The sequence below is a fragment of the Macrobrachium rosenbergii genome, chromosome 49, assembly GCF_040412425.1.
Source record: "Macrobrachium rosenbergii isolate ZJJX-2024 chromosome 49, ASM4041242v1, whole genome shotgun sequence".
Taxonomy (NCBI): Eukaryota; Metazoa; Arthropoda; class Malacostraca; order Decapoda; family Palaemonidae; genus Macrobrachium; species Macrobrachium rosenbergii.
In genome coordinates this window covers 26,413,150-26,432,664 of record NC_089789.1, presented here as the reverse complement: position 1 = coordinate 26,432,664, position 19,515 = coordinate 26,413,150, and the positions used below count along the sequence as shown (strand labels likewise).

At 33.7% G+C, this 19,515-nt stretch overlaps 2 protein-coding genes across 21 annotated transcripts in view; one reads left to right on the top strand and one right to left on the bottom strand.

Annotated features, from left to right (window-relative positions):
- Positions 1 to 5,365, top strand: part of LOC136832196 (endothelial lipase-like) — a 33,929-nt gene extending 28,564 nt beyond the window's left edge. For 3 of the 4 annotated variants that reach the window (XM_067093000.1, XM_067092997.1, XM_067093001.1), the window contains exons 10-12: positions 1,010 to 1,146; positions 3,120 to 3,302; positions 3,646 to 3,905. In XM_067093000.1, the coding sequence (XP_066949101.1) occupies positions 1,010 to 1,146; positions 3,120 to 3,302; positions 3,646 to 3,721 (396 nt within the window). In that variant the 3' untranslated portion in view covers positions 3,722 to 3,905. Of the gene's footprint in view, positions 1 to 1,009; positions 1,147 to 3,119; positions 3,303 to 3,645; positions 3,906 to 5,229 lie in introns of those variants that run through there. The other variant, XM_067092998.1, reaches the window with a different exon arrangement.
- A 764-nt stretch (positions 5,366 to 6,129) lies between these two features.
- The window catches only part of LOC136832195 (glutamine--fructose-6-phosphate aminotransferase [isomerizing] 2-like), a 47,006-nt gene continuing 33,620 nt past the window's right edge, over positions 6,130 to 19,515 (bottom strand). For 8 of the 17 annotated variants that reach the window (XM_067092984.1, XM_067092990.1, XM_067092993.1 and 5 more), the window contains 7 exons: positions 13,999 to 14,159; positions 11,992 to 12,234; positions 10,318 to 10,547; positions 9,825 to 10,080; positions 8,894 to 9,007; positions 8,586 to 8,714; positions 6,130 to 7,775 (listed from right to left, as the gene is read on the bottom strand). In XM_067092984.1, the coding sequence (XP_066949085.1) occupies positions 7,530 to 7,775; positions 8,586 to 8,714; positions 8,894 to 9,007; positions 9,825 to 10,080; positions 10,318 to 10,547; positions 11,992 to 12,234; positions 13,999 to 14,159 (1,379 nt within the window). In that variant the 3' untranslated portion in view covers positions 6,130 to 7,529. Of the gene's footprint in view, positions 7,776 to 8,585; positions 8,715 to 8,893; positions 9,008 to 9,824; positions 10,081 to 10,317; positions 10,548 to 11,991; positions 12,235 to 13,998; positions 14,160 to 14,461; positions 14,474 to 15,564; positions 15,583 to 16,619; positions 16,638 to 19,515 lie in introns of all 17 variants that reach the window. The other 9 variants (XM_067092979.1, XM_067092986.1, XM_067092980.1 and 6 more) reach the window with 4 other exon arrangements.

Genomic DNA, 19,515 nt, shown 5'->3' with positions numbered 1-19,515 from the left:
GAGGCTACCATTCATTTTAGGACAATTAACTCAGACTAGCCTATACATAATGACTCAATCCTGAGCATAGGCCAAACAAGTGCAACACACCGGCCTAGGTCAATAAACCCCAGATTACTCTTAGCTTGGACTGGTACTGACGTCGTAGACGGTAATCTTCATTTTGTAGTTAGGGTTGAGGGAAACGCCGACTCTCTTGCTGGTTGTTTAATGCTTCTTAGTAGGTTACATGGTGTAAACAACTTAATCCAAATGTTCCTTCCATAGCTTTTAGAACTGGTTCTTACATAGGTACTTATACTGGTTTCTGTAATACGAATGCCCTAGACTGGTTCCCTTTTACAAGGGAGAAATATGGCTTTTCAAATGAAAATAAGGGGAACTACATCCCTTTCCCCTCTGAAGTCGCCAAACACGTCTTGAACAATGCGAGTTGAGCTTACGCAACTACGCACTTGGTTGAACTTACGCACTTACGTACGCACACTCGATCATAGACAATCTCAATTTCGAGTGGTTAAGTCAACTTATTGATAAGATGAAAACCAATTCGTTTTTCCAGTCCACCAATTATGAAGGGTATTGTCATTAATTCAAAAGAAGGATTTCCATCATTACATTTAGATATATATATATATATATATATATATATATATATATATATATATATATATATATATATATATATATATATATATATATATATATATATATATATATATATATATATACTGTATATATATATATATATATATATATATATATATATATATATATATATATATATATATATGTATATATATATGTATGTATATATATATATATATATATATGTATGTATGTATGTATGTATGTATGTATACACCAAAAACAACAGAAGTCATTATACTACATTTACACTTCAAGTTATGAATTATGATGAAACCCTATACAAGAAACTTCTGTGCATACATTTATGTATGTGTGTATGTTCATCTTTCCTATATTTACCTTTGATGTTTCAAAACAGGGTCAATATCCTTTCCTGTCGAAACACATCAAGATTGGAGCTTACGTACAGTCCAGAGGAGATGGACATGCTAAGGGCGATGTTGAAATTCATTTCCTTTTACCCACACAAAACCAGCAGAAAATTACCCTACTTAGGTAAGTTATATAATTTTATCCTCAGTGATCCCATAATTCAGGATACTGTAGCCAGGTGCAATCTGACTGCAGGGGTCTTAATTCCAGGTAAACCATTACTGGCAACATTTCATGACATTGCTAATGGATGGTTACAGATCATATGGTAATCAAGTTATATTTATGACATTTCAGACAACTTTCTAGTCATTTTATAATGTTTAAAAATGAGCAGCAAATGCACTTGAGGTGACTAATTGAAAGAGTGTTATTTTAACTTAAATGCAATCTTCCTCAGTTACAAAGAAAGTAAAAAAAAATGTCGCATTTTATCGACTTGGACTGTTAAGAAATCTTGTTCACTGTTACTAACATCATACAAAATCTCAAGTTGTTTCAGGTCTAAATTAGAAGCTGTCGGTTCCCAATTGTATCTTAAGTCCAGGTACATGCTATATCTCTAACTTATGATTCACACTAACACCAAAGCTGGTAAAATACATTAGAGTTTAGAGTTGGATTTGAATGGATTAGAATGGAAGTTCTGAGTTGGTGGAGAAAATATTTAAGTTTTTTTTTAGAAGATAAAATAATTGAATACTACGAGAGTAGAACTAATTACATTATTTGAAAATAATCCTCCTTACGAAAGTATGACCTTGAAAGGTTGGAGAATAGAAAGGCAACATGAGATAGAGAGATTACAAGGAAAATATTGTGTTAAGATGGTAACCAGCATGTGTATGGTATGAATGGAGTGACTGTTCTTTTGTTTAACTGGACTAGAGCGAGTAAGTGCAAGAATTATAGGGACATATCATTATTTAATGTGACTGAGAAAGTGTATGGAATAGTTTTAACTGAGGAAGTAATGCAAGTACCAAAAGGCTGATAAAAGAAGAGAAGGGCACGTTTAGATAAGAAAGCGAGTTCATGGATCAAATGTTTATGATAATTTTGAGTGAGAAGTTAGAGAATAATAGTAAATATGTGCATGTGTTAGACGTGGACCAAAATAAGTCGTGATATGATAGGTAGAGGCAGGTAGCTTTTTAAGATGAATATTGTGGAAGATAATAGGTTACAAAAGAGTAGAAGCTTTCGTTAAAAAAGAAAAAATGTGTTGCCATAATGTAGGGTGGAGAGTGGACTGGTTTGGTACTACAAGAGTAATTCTTAGTCAGACCATGTCATCAGTATTACTCAGTATTTGTATGGATGGAGTTACAAGGGTAGTTGGGTAAAAGGTGCCAGATTCTGAGATAAGAAAATAGACTAGAAACGGAGTGAGGAGCAAATGAGGTTTCCAGCTGATGTATTGCTAGTTGGTAATGTAAAAGATTTATAGTGTTTGTAAGATGAGAGAATTGAAAGAGAAAAGAGGGTGCTTTATTTTACTAAGAATTCAAATTAAATGTTATGACTAAGAAACTGAAGCTAGTAAGTTAGCTTTTTTGAATTTCTGAAAAAAAAATAATGCTTAGAGAGTTCTATAGTATACTGCATGGAAACAGTGTAGTAAACAGGATGGTGATTCATACCCTATAGTATACTGTATGGAAACAGTGTAGTAAACAGGATGGTGATTCATCCCAATCCAATATCCATACCAAGGTTACCAGGGCTTGCCTCAACAAAATCTGTTGATTTTCATGATTAATTAAAATGTTAATTCTAGCATAGAATTCCTTTACTGAGTTTATCCCTTAGTTCGCTGAAATATTTTTTGTCATGAAATCTTGCTTCCTCATTTTTAATGCCTTCTGGTCTGTATCAGTCAGTCCGCAGTCTTACATTGTTAATTTGATTTTTACTTTTATCTGACACACTGGCATCATCTAACCTTTCAACCAAAAGTAGTAACCTACTACTACGTGACTTTCTAAAAAAAAAAATACCCTCTCGATTTTCTTATCTGTTTCAAAGTTGATGACATCCCATCACATGATCAGACATTGTAAGTCTAAAAGCTTCCTTTTTTTCTGTAACTTCAGATATGGCACAAATGTTCTTCGCAATAAGCTCCTGGTAAATATGATCACCATTCCCATTACAATGGATATTGGTAGCTTAAACGTGAGCATTGCATATAACCTTCCAGTATTTCGACGACCAGCTATAAATGACACGCTGGAGATCTTCAGACTCATGGCTGTGGATGTGACTACTAATGAAGAGTAAGTGGTGATCTATTCAGCCTTCATCGGTCCATCGCCAGTCTGACTAGTGTTTCAGGAAAAAATACTGATTTCACAATTTTCATTTTTTTTGTCTTGAACTGCTGTAAATAGGACTAACATTAAAAGTCTGAGCTAAATCTTCTCAACTAACGTGTGAAGCAACAACGTCGTTAATAACTGTACTTTATTCTGTCTTTGTATGTAGTAGTTTTGTAAATTTCATCCTAAATTTATTTGAAATTTTCTCACATCTACCGTTTGTCAGGAGTTGAAATGTAGTTCAGAAAAGTGCCGCAGATATTTGCTGAATGCCTATGCCACTGCTTTTTCCTCCTTACAGATACTGTGTAACTTCAAGAGTGTCCATCACTTTATCAGACAGCATAATTGGGAGGCCCAGAATAGGACCTTGTTGAACGAAGATATGTATAACCTCTATAAAACAGGTAACTTTTATGGTGAGACTGCAAAGCATGTTATTGCTTTAACAATGCTGTTATTGTTTCAGGAGTGATAGCCATTACTCCTGAGTAAGGACTGTCTGTATTGAAGAAATATACTTTATCGAATATGTTTTTGTGAATATAGCCTTACAGTACATATCTGTTTATATAAACCCCAAAAGAAACACTCATAGAAAGTAAGAATGTATACTTGCACAACTTTGTGGCTGGATTCTTGTCAGTAGGAGCAATAAACACAGCAAAAAAATTATTTGAAAAATATAATGAAAGTAGAGGAAAACTACTGTAAAGTGCTGTCAGTTCCATCCTGATTGAAGTATTATCCCAGCTTAATGTCTGGGAACCAAATTAAGAGTGAATCAGTATTGAACACTGTCTTTTAAATGGGAGGATAGTTTATTTTTTCCCTTTTATTTTGAGGTATGATCACAATGAGATAAACAAATTCTTTGAGTAATATTCTTCAAAACATATGGAAGAGAAACAGATGACCCGCAGGGAAACATGTGATTATGGTAAATACAAAAGAGAAGGAATGGTAGGAGATAGTATTTTGAATGACAAAGACATCACGTGTTGTTTTCAATAGTTGTGATGGCTATCAGATAACAAGTGTCTACTTAAATACTCTGTTCTTATATGAGTAGCCTGCCTGTAGGATATCAGGAGCACTGCCCAGCACAAGAAGGGCCTTCAGAGAAATATGTTTCTCCCAGAAGTATTTCTTGACACTGGCCAACCACTTCATTTGCACACAAAAATTGCCTGGTGATCCATACTTCGTCACCCCTCCACATCACATTTAACTTACTCTTCAATATTTTCCCAAAAAAAACCTCAGTCTCTTACTAGTAAACAAGCAAAGGTTTCAGTTTTAAATCCCCATTTACATTCCCAGAGAGAAAAAGTGAGTTGTCCTTCACTGACTTGTATCCTGGCAATGACTTCTCCTCTCAAGTGGTATAGATCCTGTTTGATTTTTTTTTTTCCTCAAAACAAGCCTGTCATTCACATCTGAACCTTTGTTTGGGAATAAAACCCTCTACTTCTATAAAGTCCTTAAACTCTTAATATATTTCTCAGCAGCATCTTTGTTAGAACTGGCAACCTCCCCATGACTCAGTACACTGTGTTTGCTACCCCTCCTTAGATTTCTCAGATCACTCTTAACTGTATCAGCACTCATTTCAGGGGTGATTTTTGAGAGATCAGCATGTACTGTAGTTGTCTTCCCCTTTCATAAGTGATGGCCTTGGAAACAATATTGCCAACTATTTAGTTTTGTAATAGACTTCACTCCCTTAGCAACATTAGTTCCTTTGATGACCTCTTTATGTTGAAATATTGAAGAAATTGTAGTTTTGGGCATACAAAACTCCTTGGTCAGATAAGTGAAGTGGGCATCACTTTCAGTTGTTACTATGAGTTTCTTTTTAACTTTGTTGTTTTTCTACCCATAGGTACTTGTGTTTTTGGTTTGCTACCATCTCTAGCCTCAGCCCCATGATGACTTACTTGTACTAGTCTCACCAAAAAAAGAAAAAATAGAAACAGTCTAACAGAGCTTTCCACTGAACAAGAGTACAGGTAAATTGCCCATTGTTTCAGCTGGGAATCACAGACACATGATGAGCCTAATCCCATACGTGTTCAAGACCATTGTCTTTGTTGATCCAAAAGCTGAGCAAAATGTTTAAAGGCAGACTGACTTTTTAGTCAGACAAAAATATAGAAAAAACAAATTGTAAGAGTTGAGAGCTGTCCAAGTACCAAGGTACCACCGTAGTTTTATTTGAGGCAACTGAGTGACATCGCTAGCCTCTCATAGGACTCATCTTAGAGATTAGTTCTTGATTTATGAATGTCTGGTGTGATAATCTGGTGCTGGAACCATTTGGCTAATTAGTACCTGAGGGATTTGTTCTTGAAAATGGAACTAGTACAGTTACAGGAGCTAGATAACAGATGAAAACTACAAGGCTGAAAGTAATTGCAGCTATGGCAAATGAATGTGCAAAGACACTCCCAGTACACTGTAAGCACTACCCCTCTGTAGGGGTTATTAGGTGGTTACATGAAAATATACTGTCTTAACTGTAAACTTGAGAAACAATTTAAATTAACAACAATGTGGGGGTTCTACCAAATAAGGTTTTAGCTATTAATTACTGAGCTTCTTGCTCATATTCAGCCAGCAACTCAACACCCATTCTTTCTATCTACACATGGAAAAGGATATTAATTACAAGTAATATGCATGCTACTCAAATGAAAGCAAAGGAAAAGCACTTAATGAAGACACTTCATTCTAAAACACCATGCCAACTGATTCATAATTCAGGTGTTTATTAAATCTACAATTTCATTTACAGATTTTTATTTTTTCAAACAACTTCCACACTTTTCTGGAAGAAAGATAAAAAATATTTTTCATTACAATTACAAAGGTAATAGAGACGAAAAGAAACTTGGTACTACTGCCAAATATAGCGTTTAGGTTTCCCCTGAGCCTATCACAGCACTTATTGTTTGTTTTTACAAACATTAACAGGAATGTCAGAAAAGATAACTACTATTGCACATTACGACTCTTAGCGGCATTGAAACCTACATACCAGATTCCAGGCTTTAATATATACATGTTTTGCAGAAATTAAGAAAAGTCTCCATATCAATTAAATAGAAAAGAATAGGACTATCATATGTTATCAACATATTCATGCTAAACTTTTCTGAACAACTATAAAACAGAATTAATCAATAAACAATTGAACTCTTATTTCAAAAATGATCATTTTATACTTCAAAACCTTTGAAATCCCTTTATAATCTAAATTTTGCTTCCATAGTATAGCAGACTTCTAAGAAAAGAACTATATGATACACCAAGATAAAACAAAAAAAGGTGGTAAATTGTTCTTCCATTGACAAACCAGTCATGTCCACAGTGAGTACTCACTGATACTGTATTTGCCCTGGTCATGCAGGAATGTGTTAGGGACTGTGGGCTGCAATTACATAAATGAAACTTTAAAATCCCAAGTACTAATTTTTGTTTGCTTAAGAGAAGTATGACAGAATATATTTCAAACAAAAATGCCTCTAAAAACATATCAAATGTTCTCCATAAAAATGAGATTTCTAAAAGAGAGTGTACAAGTAACATCCTCCAATGTCTAAATATATAAAAATACAATTCCAATGTGAGGAACATGGCATTCCTTCATACTTAAGAGGGCAAATGAGAAAAAGTACAAAAAATGCTAGCTTTCATAGATTTTTAGTACTCGAAGCAAACATATGACAAAGCATCCAAGGTTTAAACCAGAATTACTGTATGAACTAACACAATTTGTTTAAAAGGCTTCAGCTTCATATGAAAGTTGGTGAAATGTCAGCATTTGAAGGATCAGTCAAAATGAAGTAATAATGACAATTTTTCACAAAAAAAGAAGGAACAGTGCTGTAAATCTTTAAAGAACTTAATAAACAATGACAAAACATGGATATAAAATCACCTAACTTTTGCCTACAATCTGGCAAATGACTAAAACCGTGCATATGAAAATTCTCAAGACTCAAAACACTAAATCACCACCATACAGTAGCACCCAATCAAAAAGTAAAATATACAACCTTAACCAGGTAGGAAATTTTAAGTACCACATATACACGGACACATTCAAGAAGGAAGAGAGGCATTTCACATCAATTAACTGTAACTTCGGTGTAAAATATCGACATAATAACAAAACTAATTTCACTCCACAGTAACAGACTTTGCAAGATTACGAGGACAGTCAACATTGCATCCTTTCAGTACTGCTATATGGTAAGATATTAGCTGCAGGGGAATAACTGTGAGGATTCCTTGTAAACAGTCAACAGTTTTTGGAACTTCCAGAACTCGGGAGCCATGCTTTTGGGGTTCTTGATCACCTTTGTGGCAGATAAGAATAGGTCGACCTTCGCGGGCAGTTACTTGCTGAAGGGCATTCATGCATTTCTGAAAGAAAATGCAGCTGAGTCAATACCTTGCACTTATAGTGCATAAATTCAACAAAAATTAGGTTTATCATCCTGTACTGAAATATTCTCAAGAGATTTTACTATGATAAGACTGTAATATTTAATTTAATTCTCCTGAATGCATAACAATTTTAATTTTTAAAGCAAATTTCTTGATTCAAATAAGTAAAACATTACCTTATAAAGTCTCAAATTTTGGTTCAATATGCACTGACTGCAAATCACTAAAAGATGATTCTGATTCACAAGATGGAGGTTGGGGCTAGTTTCTCAAATAAGTTTACTACCCTGTCTCCCCTTTATTAAAGTGGTTATTTGTCCAGCACAAGTAAGTTGGAACATACTGCAGTGATTTTTTATACTATGAAAACACCATTTTTTCCTTAAATAGATAACAAAGCAAATGTACAAAAATACTACCGTAAATCACAATTTTCATCATATCACATTGACAGAGTGAAAAATGCCACATAAAAGTAGCAAAAAAAAAAAGCTGCACATTTTAGATCTCAAGTTGTTTAAAAGTTCTACTTCAGCTTAACAAAACTTTAATCTACAAGCCCAAAATTTACGTAATATCAGAAAATATTACAAACTTCAGTCGACAAAAAATTAATATACAAAACATATATCATTTTAAACATCTTTACAGTTAAAAGGAAGAAAAACATCTTTACATACAGCAAAAGAATATAATACTGCAATAAAACATAAAAGACATAATAAAAGGATTTTTAAATCTTTGCATCTGAAATCTAATTGAACCTTGTTTTCTCAAGAGACTTACCACAAAGACACTATCTCGTGTACATATCATGATGATTGGCATGCCTTTATCCACAAGAGCCAGGGGTCCATGCTTAAGCTCTCCAGCTAAAATACCTTCGCTGTGCATGTATGTGATTTCTTTGATTTTCTGTAAAAAAGTTATGCACTTACTTTATGCGATCAGGTTTATGTTAATTACAAAGAATCTGAGAAACATATATATCAATTAAAACTTTAAGAAGAGGCCAAAACACATAATATATTTATCTCAATAAAATATAGTATAAACTAATGATAGTGATCAAACTCTTAAATAAAACGCCTTACCAAGGCACCTTCAAGGCACGTGGCATAATTATATCCACGACCCAGAACTAGTAGAGACTTCTTCTCAAATACTTCTTTGCTGATTTCTTGTATCTTACTATCTAGATCAAGTACCTATTGGGGGAAATATCCATAATGTAACACATTCAGTCACAGGAAATTGTTACCTTAAAAATACATATTTACTGATCAAACTTGTCTTGACCAGTTTAACAAGGGCTTACTAATATAAAATAATTTTTTTTCTACATTACACAGTGATAAAACCCCAAAACTTGAGAAGAGTATATTTTCTAATAATTATCTAAACCTTATACACAAAGTGAAATTAAGCTGGTTTTAACTTGACAACATTTGAACAATGATAATTGTACGGTACTAAAAACAAATCCAACATTTTTACTATGAACTTCAAATGAATGTCCTTTGGTAAATGTATCACATTACATTTAACAAATAATTTAATTCCTTGTGTTCAGCCAGCAACTGACATATGTAATTATAAACTGTTCACATATTGGTGATTACACCACAAAATAAATCTATACAGTTCTTGGACCTGAGGAAGAATGACAATAAGGAGACACACAAGACTAAGGAGTACTGACCCACATTCCTGCTTGCAATGTAACCATGGCTAAAAGTAAACAATATTGCATATGAAGCAATAGACTCCTAGTGGGATATGTCTTTTTAAAGGTTACTTTTATAAGAACTTGCTTGATTTTCAGTTGCCCAGCACTGAGATATAAATACAGGTTTGCTGTACAGAAGCTTTGTTACTGGTATAGTATTATTTAAAATTTTCCAGCCAACTGAACTATAATTTCAACTTTTGTAGGAAATTCAAAATTTAGAAAATGAGAGCAGAGACTATTTAATCCCTACAGTAATGAAAGAGTATCTGAGAGAAAAGCAATACACTACTTACTTCTTTAATTTGGTCTGGGAGGTGTCGGAGTCCTTGAATTATTTCTGAGCGACGAGGCTGAGCTGATATTCTATCTTCTGATACCATAAGTGCAAACATCACAAGTGAAATCATCTGAGAAGTATAAGCCTTGGTTGAGGCAACACCAATTTCAGGTCCAGCATTGATGTGAACACCACAGTGTGACTCACGACAAATTGAAGATCCTACTGTGTTAGTGATGCCAACAATAAGTGCCCCACGTTGCTTGCAGTACCTACACAGACAAAACAATTAGTGTAAGAGACATTGTTAATTTCAGAAGGCAAATATATTCCGTATGTGTTGTAAATTTACACGTTCTCTTGATTTTGCCTTCTGCAAAAAGCATAAGTATATAAAGTACTGGTACTTGTACACTGAGGTTCTGAATTACTGTACCAACCCTAGGACTCAGAGAATCTCACAAGTAATATAAAAACTAATAACAATAACAATGAATTCTGTCACTTACCTCAAAGCCATTAACGTATCAGCTGTTTCTCCTGACTGTGATATGAAGAAGCAAACATCATCTCTAAATATAGGAGTGTTGCGATCCAAGAAATCAGATGCTAAATCTACCATGACTGGGAGTTCTGTTAGTTCTTCTAGTAACTGACGAGTGGCAATTGCAGAATGGTAGGATGTTCCACAAGCAATAAGTAGGAGGCGTCTGCAGCGACGAATTTCACTAATGTAATCCTGAGGGAATACCAAAATTTTGATCAATGTTTTCTTTGCAGTAATGAAATTTTGTGATATTACTTATTTATTTCAATGAATGTTTGTATGATTGAATAAGAATGAAAGTAGTCATTCATACAGGTTTCTGGGAACAAATATACAACAGAAATGTTATGATGAAAGAAGAGGCAAGTCAAAGAATAGGTAAAGCATAAAAAACAATGAAAACCCCATTGAAGGCTGAAAAGAATAGAAGATTGTCTGTAAAAGCAAACAGAATACTGTATAGTATATGGATGGTTTGTTGAGAAAACTATCCTCCAAAGAAATAAAATTTGGATGTTCAAATTAATTAAAAGAAAAAATTGAGGTTGTATGTAAAATTTATGCAGTGTAAGTAAAGTTAGATCTTTTGAACATATGAGTAATTTGTAAACTACAGTAATTATGAAGTTTCAGTAGAAATAAGGGATAAAAGACATAAGATGTTTGTTGAATAAGTTGGAAGAAGTGTTAAAATGGAAGAGCCTGGGAACTAAGAAGCACCAAATCAGTGGAACTGTTGGAACTATTATGCAGCTTTTAAAGGATGATCTGTCAGTGATTACTTTTTTGTTATTATAGAAGCAACCCTATATTAGGAGAAATGCCTTATTTGTGAAATAATAAATGGTATTTATATGAGGAGGGAGCTGAATAAACATCAGCACAAGTAAGGGTTTGAGGATAAATGGAAATCAGGCATAAGAGCAATTACCGTTTAATATGGATGGAGGAAGAATGGAAGCAGCTGATTTTTACAGTAACTGGGAGAAAACTGGGGGACAGTAGTACGAGTACAAAAGACAAATGGAAAAGCTTAAAAGTATGAAGGTATTTTGAGCAAACTCTCCTTCATAGAAGAGTGGTGGCTGAATACAAAATAAAAAAAAGTTGAGGTTACTGAGATTCTTTCCAGAGTATATGTAGAATAACACTGTACATTGTGTAGATACAAATTAATTGTAAAAAGTTTAGAATAAATGAAAGAATGAATCAGTGTGCTTTAAGATGACTTGATAATGTAGAAATCTGGAAGATGTTAAATTGATAAAAAGAATTTATATGACTCAATGTTAGGAGGGAATTAAGAGGGAAGAGAAGAAAACATAGAAAATGGTAATGAGTGATCTGAAAGAGGTACTGGAATGGTTGAGCTTTAATATCCATTAAGTGTGGGAGTACCTGCAAGACAGAGGAAAATGGGGTGTGCAGTACAGTACTGAAGAATTCTTTTGCACAGAATCATCTCCAATTCAGGAGTTAAAATATGAGTGTGGCAGTGACCATCTCTTATTTTTTCTCTGGACCCAGTCACTTCTACTGTAGAATAACTTACCAAACATATCTAAAGTAACAGATAAGATGGGTAGTTAACTTTAAAATATCCTATCAGAACCACTTTCAATGGTATATACAGTACCTTGATTCCACCAAGCACCACAGTTTCACTGTCGAAATTAATTCTTCCTCTCATGGTGTTCACAACGGACTCAGGCTGCTCAAATATTTCTTTCTGCATGAATGAGGAGAAGTTGCCCTTCATAATCTGTTGGATTTCCATCTTCAATGTAGTAATTTCACGAGCATGAGAGTCTTCAAGAGATCTTTTCAGTCTGTGGATCTTCAAAATGCCCTCATTATCGACACTTGCTACATCATCATCCTGGAAGAAGAAATATTCAATCTATTTTTGTGACATACTGGAATAGCTTTGAAATTTTTCATACTTTTATTTGGATAGTAGGCAAATCATTTTTCAATATTTATTTAATATTTAATTAGAAGGGCAAAAATGATTCCAGAGCATTTCAGCTGCTACACTCTATACCCTTCTAACTGGAAATCACAAACAGTCACCTAAGACACTGGTATGATCTATGGTCATCCAACTGCCTGGTCTAAGCTAGATAGAGAGCATAAACACAACATGATTCATCTAATGATGTTGCTGAAAATTCGTGTGATATGAAAATGGGGTGTGAATAGAGTACAGAGCTTCTGATGTTTGCAAATCCTAGTGCTAATTTTTGGTAATAAAATGAAACTGAAGAGACTGGAGACAGGATTCAAAGTATTTGAACAGAGAAAGATGAAAGTGATCTTTATCAAGAGGTTAAATGGTAGACAGCAAGACGAAACAAGGAATGTCCGCATTGAGCATGGAAAAATTGAAGTGATTGATTCATAAAATTATTTTGGAGTAGATGTAAGTGATGATGGTAGGATATGAGATCAATTACATAATAGGTAGAGCAAAGACAGTAACAGGATGTCTGCAAAAAGTCTGGAAGAGAGGAAAAGTGCATGATGAAGAAAAAGTCTGATGTGTGATAGGACAGCCAAGCCAATTCACCTTTTTTTTAAGTGAAGTATGAACGTCTTATGTAGCTAGTAAATGATACAGGTAAAAGTCCACTATGGTAACAAGGGTTTAAAAGATGAAAAATGTGTAGATACAACAAACTTGGTAAGGTCAACAGGCAAGAAGCATTGTGTTTAGTATTGGTTTAGTTACATAAAGAGAAAGGAGGATGGTAGGTTGGGGAACTGTGTGTAAAAGTCCCAAGTTCTGGAGACAAGGGAAAAAGTAGCTAGGAGGGATTGGGATGAAAAAAATTTATTAAGCAAGAAGTGTGAGTGCAGAACTCAGATTAATGGTACAAGATTTATAATAGTGTGATTGGTGCACTGCTGATAACAGCTGATGTTGTGGAAGTTTCTGCACATGAGATATGCCTCCACTCTGGAGTAAATCTCACCAGCAGTTCTCTGAACTATGAAAACTAACAAGACAAACTTAGTCCTACAGTTAAAAACTGTCTATTACAACATGGAAAATGAAGAACTACCTAAATACTGTACAAAGAAAACCTACCACCACACTAATTCCACAAATGGCAAAGTAACATACAGTATAATACAATGGAAAATAATAAATACCTAAATATAAAGAAAATCTACAAATAGGAAGGTCAGTGCTGAATAATCCTGATGGGTTCCGAAGCTTGGTCTTCAAGACATAAATTTCATAGGCAATCAATCAATCAAATAGGAAGGTAATACAGTATAAAAGTTTTTGACAATTTACTGGGGAACAAAGGAAAGAGAAATGCAAACTCTGCATTCAACAATATAAAAGTGCTGAATGCAGAGTTTGCATTTCTCTTTCCTTTATTCCCCAGTAAATTGTCAAAAACATTCAACAATATAAAAGTGCCGGCGCTGAATCATTCTGATGGGTTCCGGCGATTGGTCTTCAAGACCCAAATTTCATAATCAATCAATCACTATAAAAGTGCAATTTGCTGCAAGTATTAAAATTGTACTATAGCATTTTCATCATTAACATCAAAGAACAACATAATAACTAAGGTAAAAATTTCTTTAGCATTTAAACAAAAAAATTTTGATACTACTGTACACTTACAAGAAGATATATGACTCTGTCAGTATGCTCAATGATTGCAGATGCATCAGAAGCAAAGAAATATTCTACTTCTTTGTTATCTCCTTGTGGAAGAAATTCTGAGGTGGACTGTGATCGTGCAAGACCGTGTGATGGAATTTCGTGGCCATGTGGACGATGATCTGTGTAGACAAAGTAAAAAAAAATATTTTCTATCAGTATTCCCTTCTTAAAAAACACAAAAATAATTGCCTCTTACTTTGAGAATAAACTGAATGAACTTAGGAGCAAATGACTTAAAATTGCAATAAAAGGTTCAAGGTAAGTTTTCTATTTATGAAGACTTATGGGAAACAAATATTCTACAAACGGTTAGGAAAATAAAAGGGAAAAGGTTACAAAAATGCAATATCTACAAAATATACTGACTACAATACAGTTTTAAGTGAAGATTATAAACAAGATTACAATGTGCACACTTTACCTGACTGGGTGTCTGTTGGGGTATATAGGGACAGAGGTACAGTATAGTGGGGTTGGGGGTCATGCGGCAGATGACCGGAGACGGAAGCCCAGCCATAACGAAAACAAAAAGGGTGGAAAATATAATCAAATTAGGTTAGTTCATTCATTTGCATCATACTAAACATTCACTAGAAGTACAACATCTGAATGTTCGACGTTGTCCATGTCATGTTTGGTGTTACAGTAGAAAATGTCAGAAAAGCATGCTTGCATTCCAACTGCTGATGACTGTAGAACTCCAAATGTCTTGGGCAAAGAAGCAAGTCATTCTTGGACGCTATTTCTAAAAGCTGTACTTATAAAAACTCAAGTCAGCTACAAAAAATTAATAACCAAACAAATTACTGTATACAGTATTACAGAAACATGCTAAAACACTCCCAAAAAAGTCTTACAAACTAGTTTGTTCATGAGATTTATCACCAATAATCTTATAAATTGAAATGAGGGTCAAATGAATGATTTATGGAATGAGAACATATTTTACACTAGGAGAAAAATTCTAATCTATAATTCCAGAGCAACCAAACCAAAATTCTTTATCATGCAAAGTTTTGTGATAAATGATAACCTATTCATGTATCCCTAATACAGTAATTAACAGTCAACAAAATTTTATCTATGTCACCATTTAGCCAATGTCATGTGTCATTTACAAGGTGTGGTCCATATTCAGCTAAGTATGATATCTGTATATTTTTTCCAAGCAGTATTTTACAGCTGCATGTTGAAGCAATAACCAAAACCGTAACATATTGACTTCAAGTTCTGTCCTGTCTACCAACAGAAAAAGCGGATCACTAATATAAACAATATTTACAATTTAAATTGAGTATTTATCTTAAATCTTTAAGGACATCTTAGAGTCACATAACAAGCAGTTGTGTAATGGCACAAAAGACCAACTATGAACACTAAAATTATTGTTGATAATACAATGCTTTCCACATTGCAAACTGAAATATTTATACTGCATAAGTATCATAATTAACACTGTATTATATTAATTAGTAATATTTCTCATTAATAAACAGTTAAACATAAAACAGCAAAGGATATTACCTTTCTTTTTGGATAGTTCTGTTAAAAAGACAGGTTCAGGATTTGGAAAGAAAAGAAAAAAGGTGTACATTACTGAAAAGTAGATTTTAAATATAAGTTATCTTCATAGTTTTTCATTAAAAGTTTGAAACAGAACACCAAAAAATACTAGAGAAGGATTAAAAACCAGCACACACAGTACAGTACAAAACTCATCAAATGAGTGACTGAGACTCACAACACAACTTTTGGCATAACAAATTAACCTCCAAGGAGGAAACATTTAAAACTGAAATCTTCCCAACGTCAAATTTCTCTAACAAGATACAACAAAGCTTCCAGCTTTCTGACTATTTACTTTCTTATTAAGAGTGAACCCACCAGGACACCTATGAGCAAGCTGACTGATGGAAATGTACCACCAGCCATCTCTGGATAAGCATTTAGATTTGAAAATACCTTCCACGGATTATAATTGACAATATTATATTAATTAGTAATATTTCTCATTAATAAACAGTTAAAACATAAAACAGCAAAGGATATTACCTTTCTTTTTGGATAATTCTGTTAAAAAGACAGGTTCAGGATTTGGAAAGAAAAGAAAAAAGGTGTACATTATTGAAAAGTAGAATTTAAATATAAGTTATCTTCATAGTTTTTCATTAAAAGTTTGAAATAGAACACCCAAAAATACTAGAGAAGGATTAAAAACCAGCACACACAGTACAGTACAAAACTCATCAAATGAGTGACTGAGACTCACAACACAACTTTTGGCATAAGATATTAGCCTCCAAGGAGGAAACATGTAAAACTGAAATCTTCCCAACGTCAAATTTCTCTAACAAGATACAACAAAGCTTCCAGCTTTCTGACTATTTACTTTCTTATTAAGAGTGAACCCACCAGGACACCTATGAACAAGCTGACTGATGGAAATGTACCACCAGCCATCTCTGGATAAGCATTTAGATTTGAAAATACCTTCCAAGGATTATAATTGACAATATTATATTAATCAGTAATATTTCTCATTAATAAACAGTTAAACATAAAACAGCAAAGGATATTACCTTTCTTTTTGGATAGTTCTGTTAAAAAGACAGGTTCAGGATTTGGAAAGAAAAGAAAAAAGGGGTACATTATTGAAAAGTAGATTTTAAATATAAGTTATCTTCATAGCTTTTCATTAAAAGTTTGAAATAGAACACCCAAAAATACTAGAGAAGGATTAAAAACCAGCACACACAGTACAGTACAAAACTCATCAAATGAGTGACTGAGACTCACAACACAACTTTTGGCATAAAAAATTAACCTCCAAGGAGGAAACATTTAAAACTGAAATCTTCCCGACGTCAAATTTCTCTAACATGATACAACAAAGCTTCAAGCTTTCTGACTATTTACTTTCTTATTAAGAGTGAACCCACTAAGACACCTATGAGCAAGCTGACTGATGGAAATGTACCACCAGCCATCTCTGAATAAGTATTTAGATTTGAAAATACCTTCCACGGATTATAATTGACAATATAAATAAGCCATAGATATAAAATGGCAGCAGGCTTCAAAGAGTTCCTCTAAAGGAATCCATCCAGGTACCTCAGAGTCAGCTGATGGGTGCTCAAGTTACTACAGTATCAATAGGGATGCACTTAGAACTATCATAAATGACTTAAATTATACTTTTTCATTGGCAGTTGCATAAAGTCAACAATTCTGACTTGCCATTACTTTTTTACTGACAGTTTCATTATACAGTACAGTAACTGCATTTGTTACTACATTTTCCTATAGTGTTAAAATGCAAACTTGTCATAGCTATAAGCAGTGTACTAATGGTATGTGCTTTGGACAGGGTAATACCCAGCCTTAAACAAGCCAAACAAAGCTATGTGATGCATGTTTCTTGTTACACTAGCCTCATTAAGCTTGCTATCCTGGTAGGCAGACAGGCATCTATAGTTTGTGGACTTAGTGACTTGTATTACCTTAGGATTATGCTGTACAGTATCATGAAAATGGCTTCCTTTAGTTGCATTCCTAAGCACCTTTGACTCCTTTCTACCTAAGTTTGCTTAAGGACAAGGCTAGCTGTATCCTATATACAATGCATTTTCTATTCAGCTGCCTTGCATCTGAGATAATTAAGTATATTTTCAGTTGATGCTGCATAGCATATCAGCTTACTTACAATACTTTCTTTTTTTGTGCTCCTCTTCAAATGAGCCTTGGATTTGTCTAAAACAAAGTCAGGGAAAACCTTAACTTTCTTCTTATTCATTTACTAGGTCACTGAGAAACCCCTGGCACTAAAATTTCCAAATAAACTGCCTTTGCCCAAAAGCAACTTAAACGGACCTTGAATCTAAGGAATACTCCTCAAACATCAGAACAGGTATCAAGTAACAGCAATGTGCTGTTCCAATAAAGTAAAACTAGCAAGGAATTTAGGTTTAGAACAAGCGCAAAGAATAAAAAGAAACACTGGACTATTGGCTCTTTAAAAACTGACAGTTTTGAAAATGAAAAAATATTCAGTGCTAGTTAGCTAGTTCCAAAATTTTATCTAGACAGCAAGGTTAGAATTCTTAAATCTCATAAGGCTGGCACAGAATAAATGTTCTCATAAAATAAAATTAATGAAATCTTGTCTCATAAATTATATTGTAATCAAGCTTAAAACTGAAGATTTTGAAGTTTCTTAAAGGAATTTTTGTTGAAGGCTTCCCTCACTTGCTAAATACAACTGTGCTCAAAATGATCATTAAATGTTGTCAAATCACTGCAAATTAGCAGAAAACTAAACACACTTAAACCTTTTGTCTAAGATAACACCCTAAAAACAAGAAAACAAGGTTGGCTGAAACTAAAGCAACCATCAAAAAAAGGGTTGTGTATCAGTTACTTTCAGTAGCTCCTTGGCCTTCCTCACCATTATACTTAGTCAGCTGCTTCCTTGGGTTACTTTTGCAGACTCTAGCAAAGCACCTTTGCTGACAGCTTGGCAGCAATTCTGGATCTAAAGACTCCAGAAAGCCTATATGAATCAAAATGGCTCCCCCCAAAAGCTGACTTTCGTCCACAAAAACTTATTACAGTGTACATAAGGGCTGTCTCCACAATAAATTACTGTACTCAGAAAGCGGTAAATATCAAATATTAACTGAAACTGAAAATAAGCAATAAGAAGAATCCCAGTGTTTAAAGATGCTATATCTAATTACACTAGTATAAGAAATTAAAAATATACCAGTAATTAAGAAATGTAAAAACACTAATACATGAGCAAGGTATATTGATTAAAAAGTACATTGCAGACTATATGTGTTGACCAGATTCTGTACCCAATCAAAAATTATTCAGCTGGATGCTTGATGATCCTTCCAGAAAAGTAAAATATCTGATAACACTCTTTCCCTTGTTTTTATAATTGTGTGGAGCCTTCCAAAGTTATGACAAGGTGGAGGCTCATAGTAATATGAAATATAAATATGTTGCACTTTATTATTCTAACTAATATGATCTAATATAGTTATTAGCAAGCATTATGTTATACAGTACAGTATTCTGCATCAATGATTTACTGATTTTTCAATTTTATGGTTCACATCCTACCTGAGGTGTTGACAATTTCTATTCCTTACTGGTCTGAATAAGCTGAATTTGGGAGACATAATATACTAAAATTAGAAATTGCAATGTTCAAGTCTATGGCAGATTAATGACATTTTGCATAATTAAAAATTAGTTAAAAAATATACCAAATTTAAAGTAATTTGTATTTTTTCTAGGATACAAACCTACACTTTCATAGATGAAGTACTCGGCGTGTTATGACGCTGAGTACACAATCTATGAAAATGTAAGTTCGTATTCCCGTTGGAACAAATTAAATCTATAATGGCTTTAACTCTTAAACTAAAACTGTTATCTTCATTTATCAGTATAAAGAATTACTTCAAT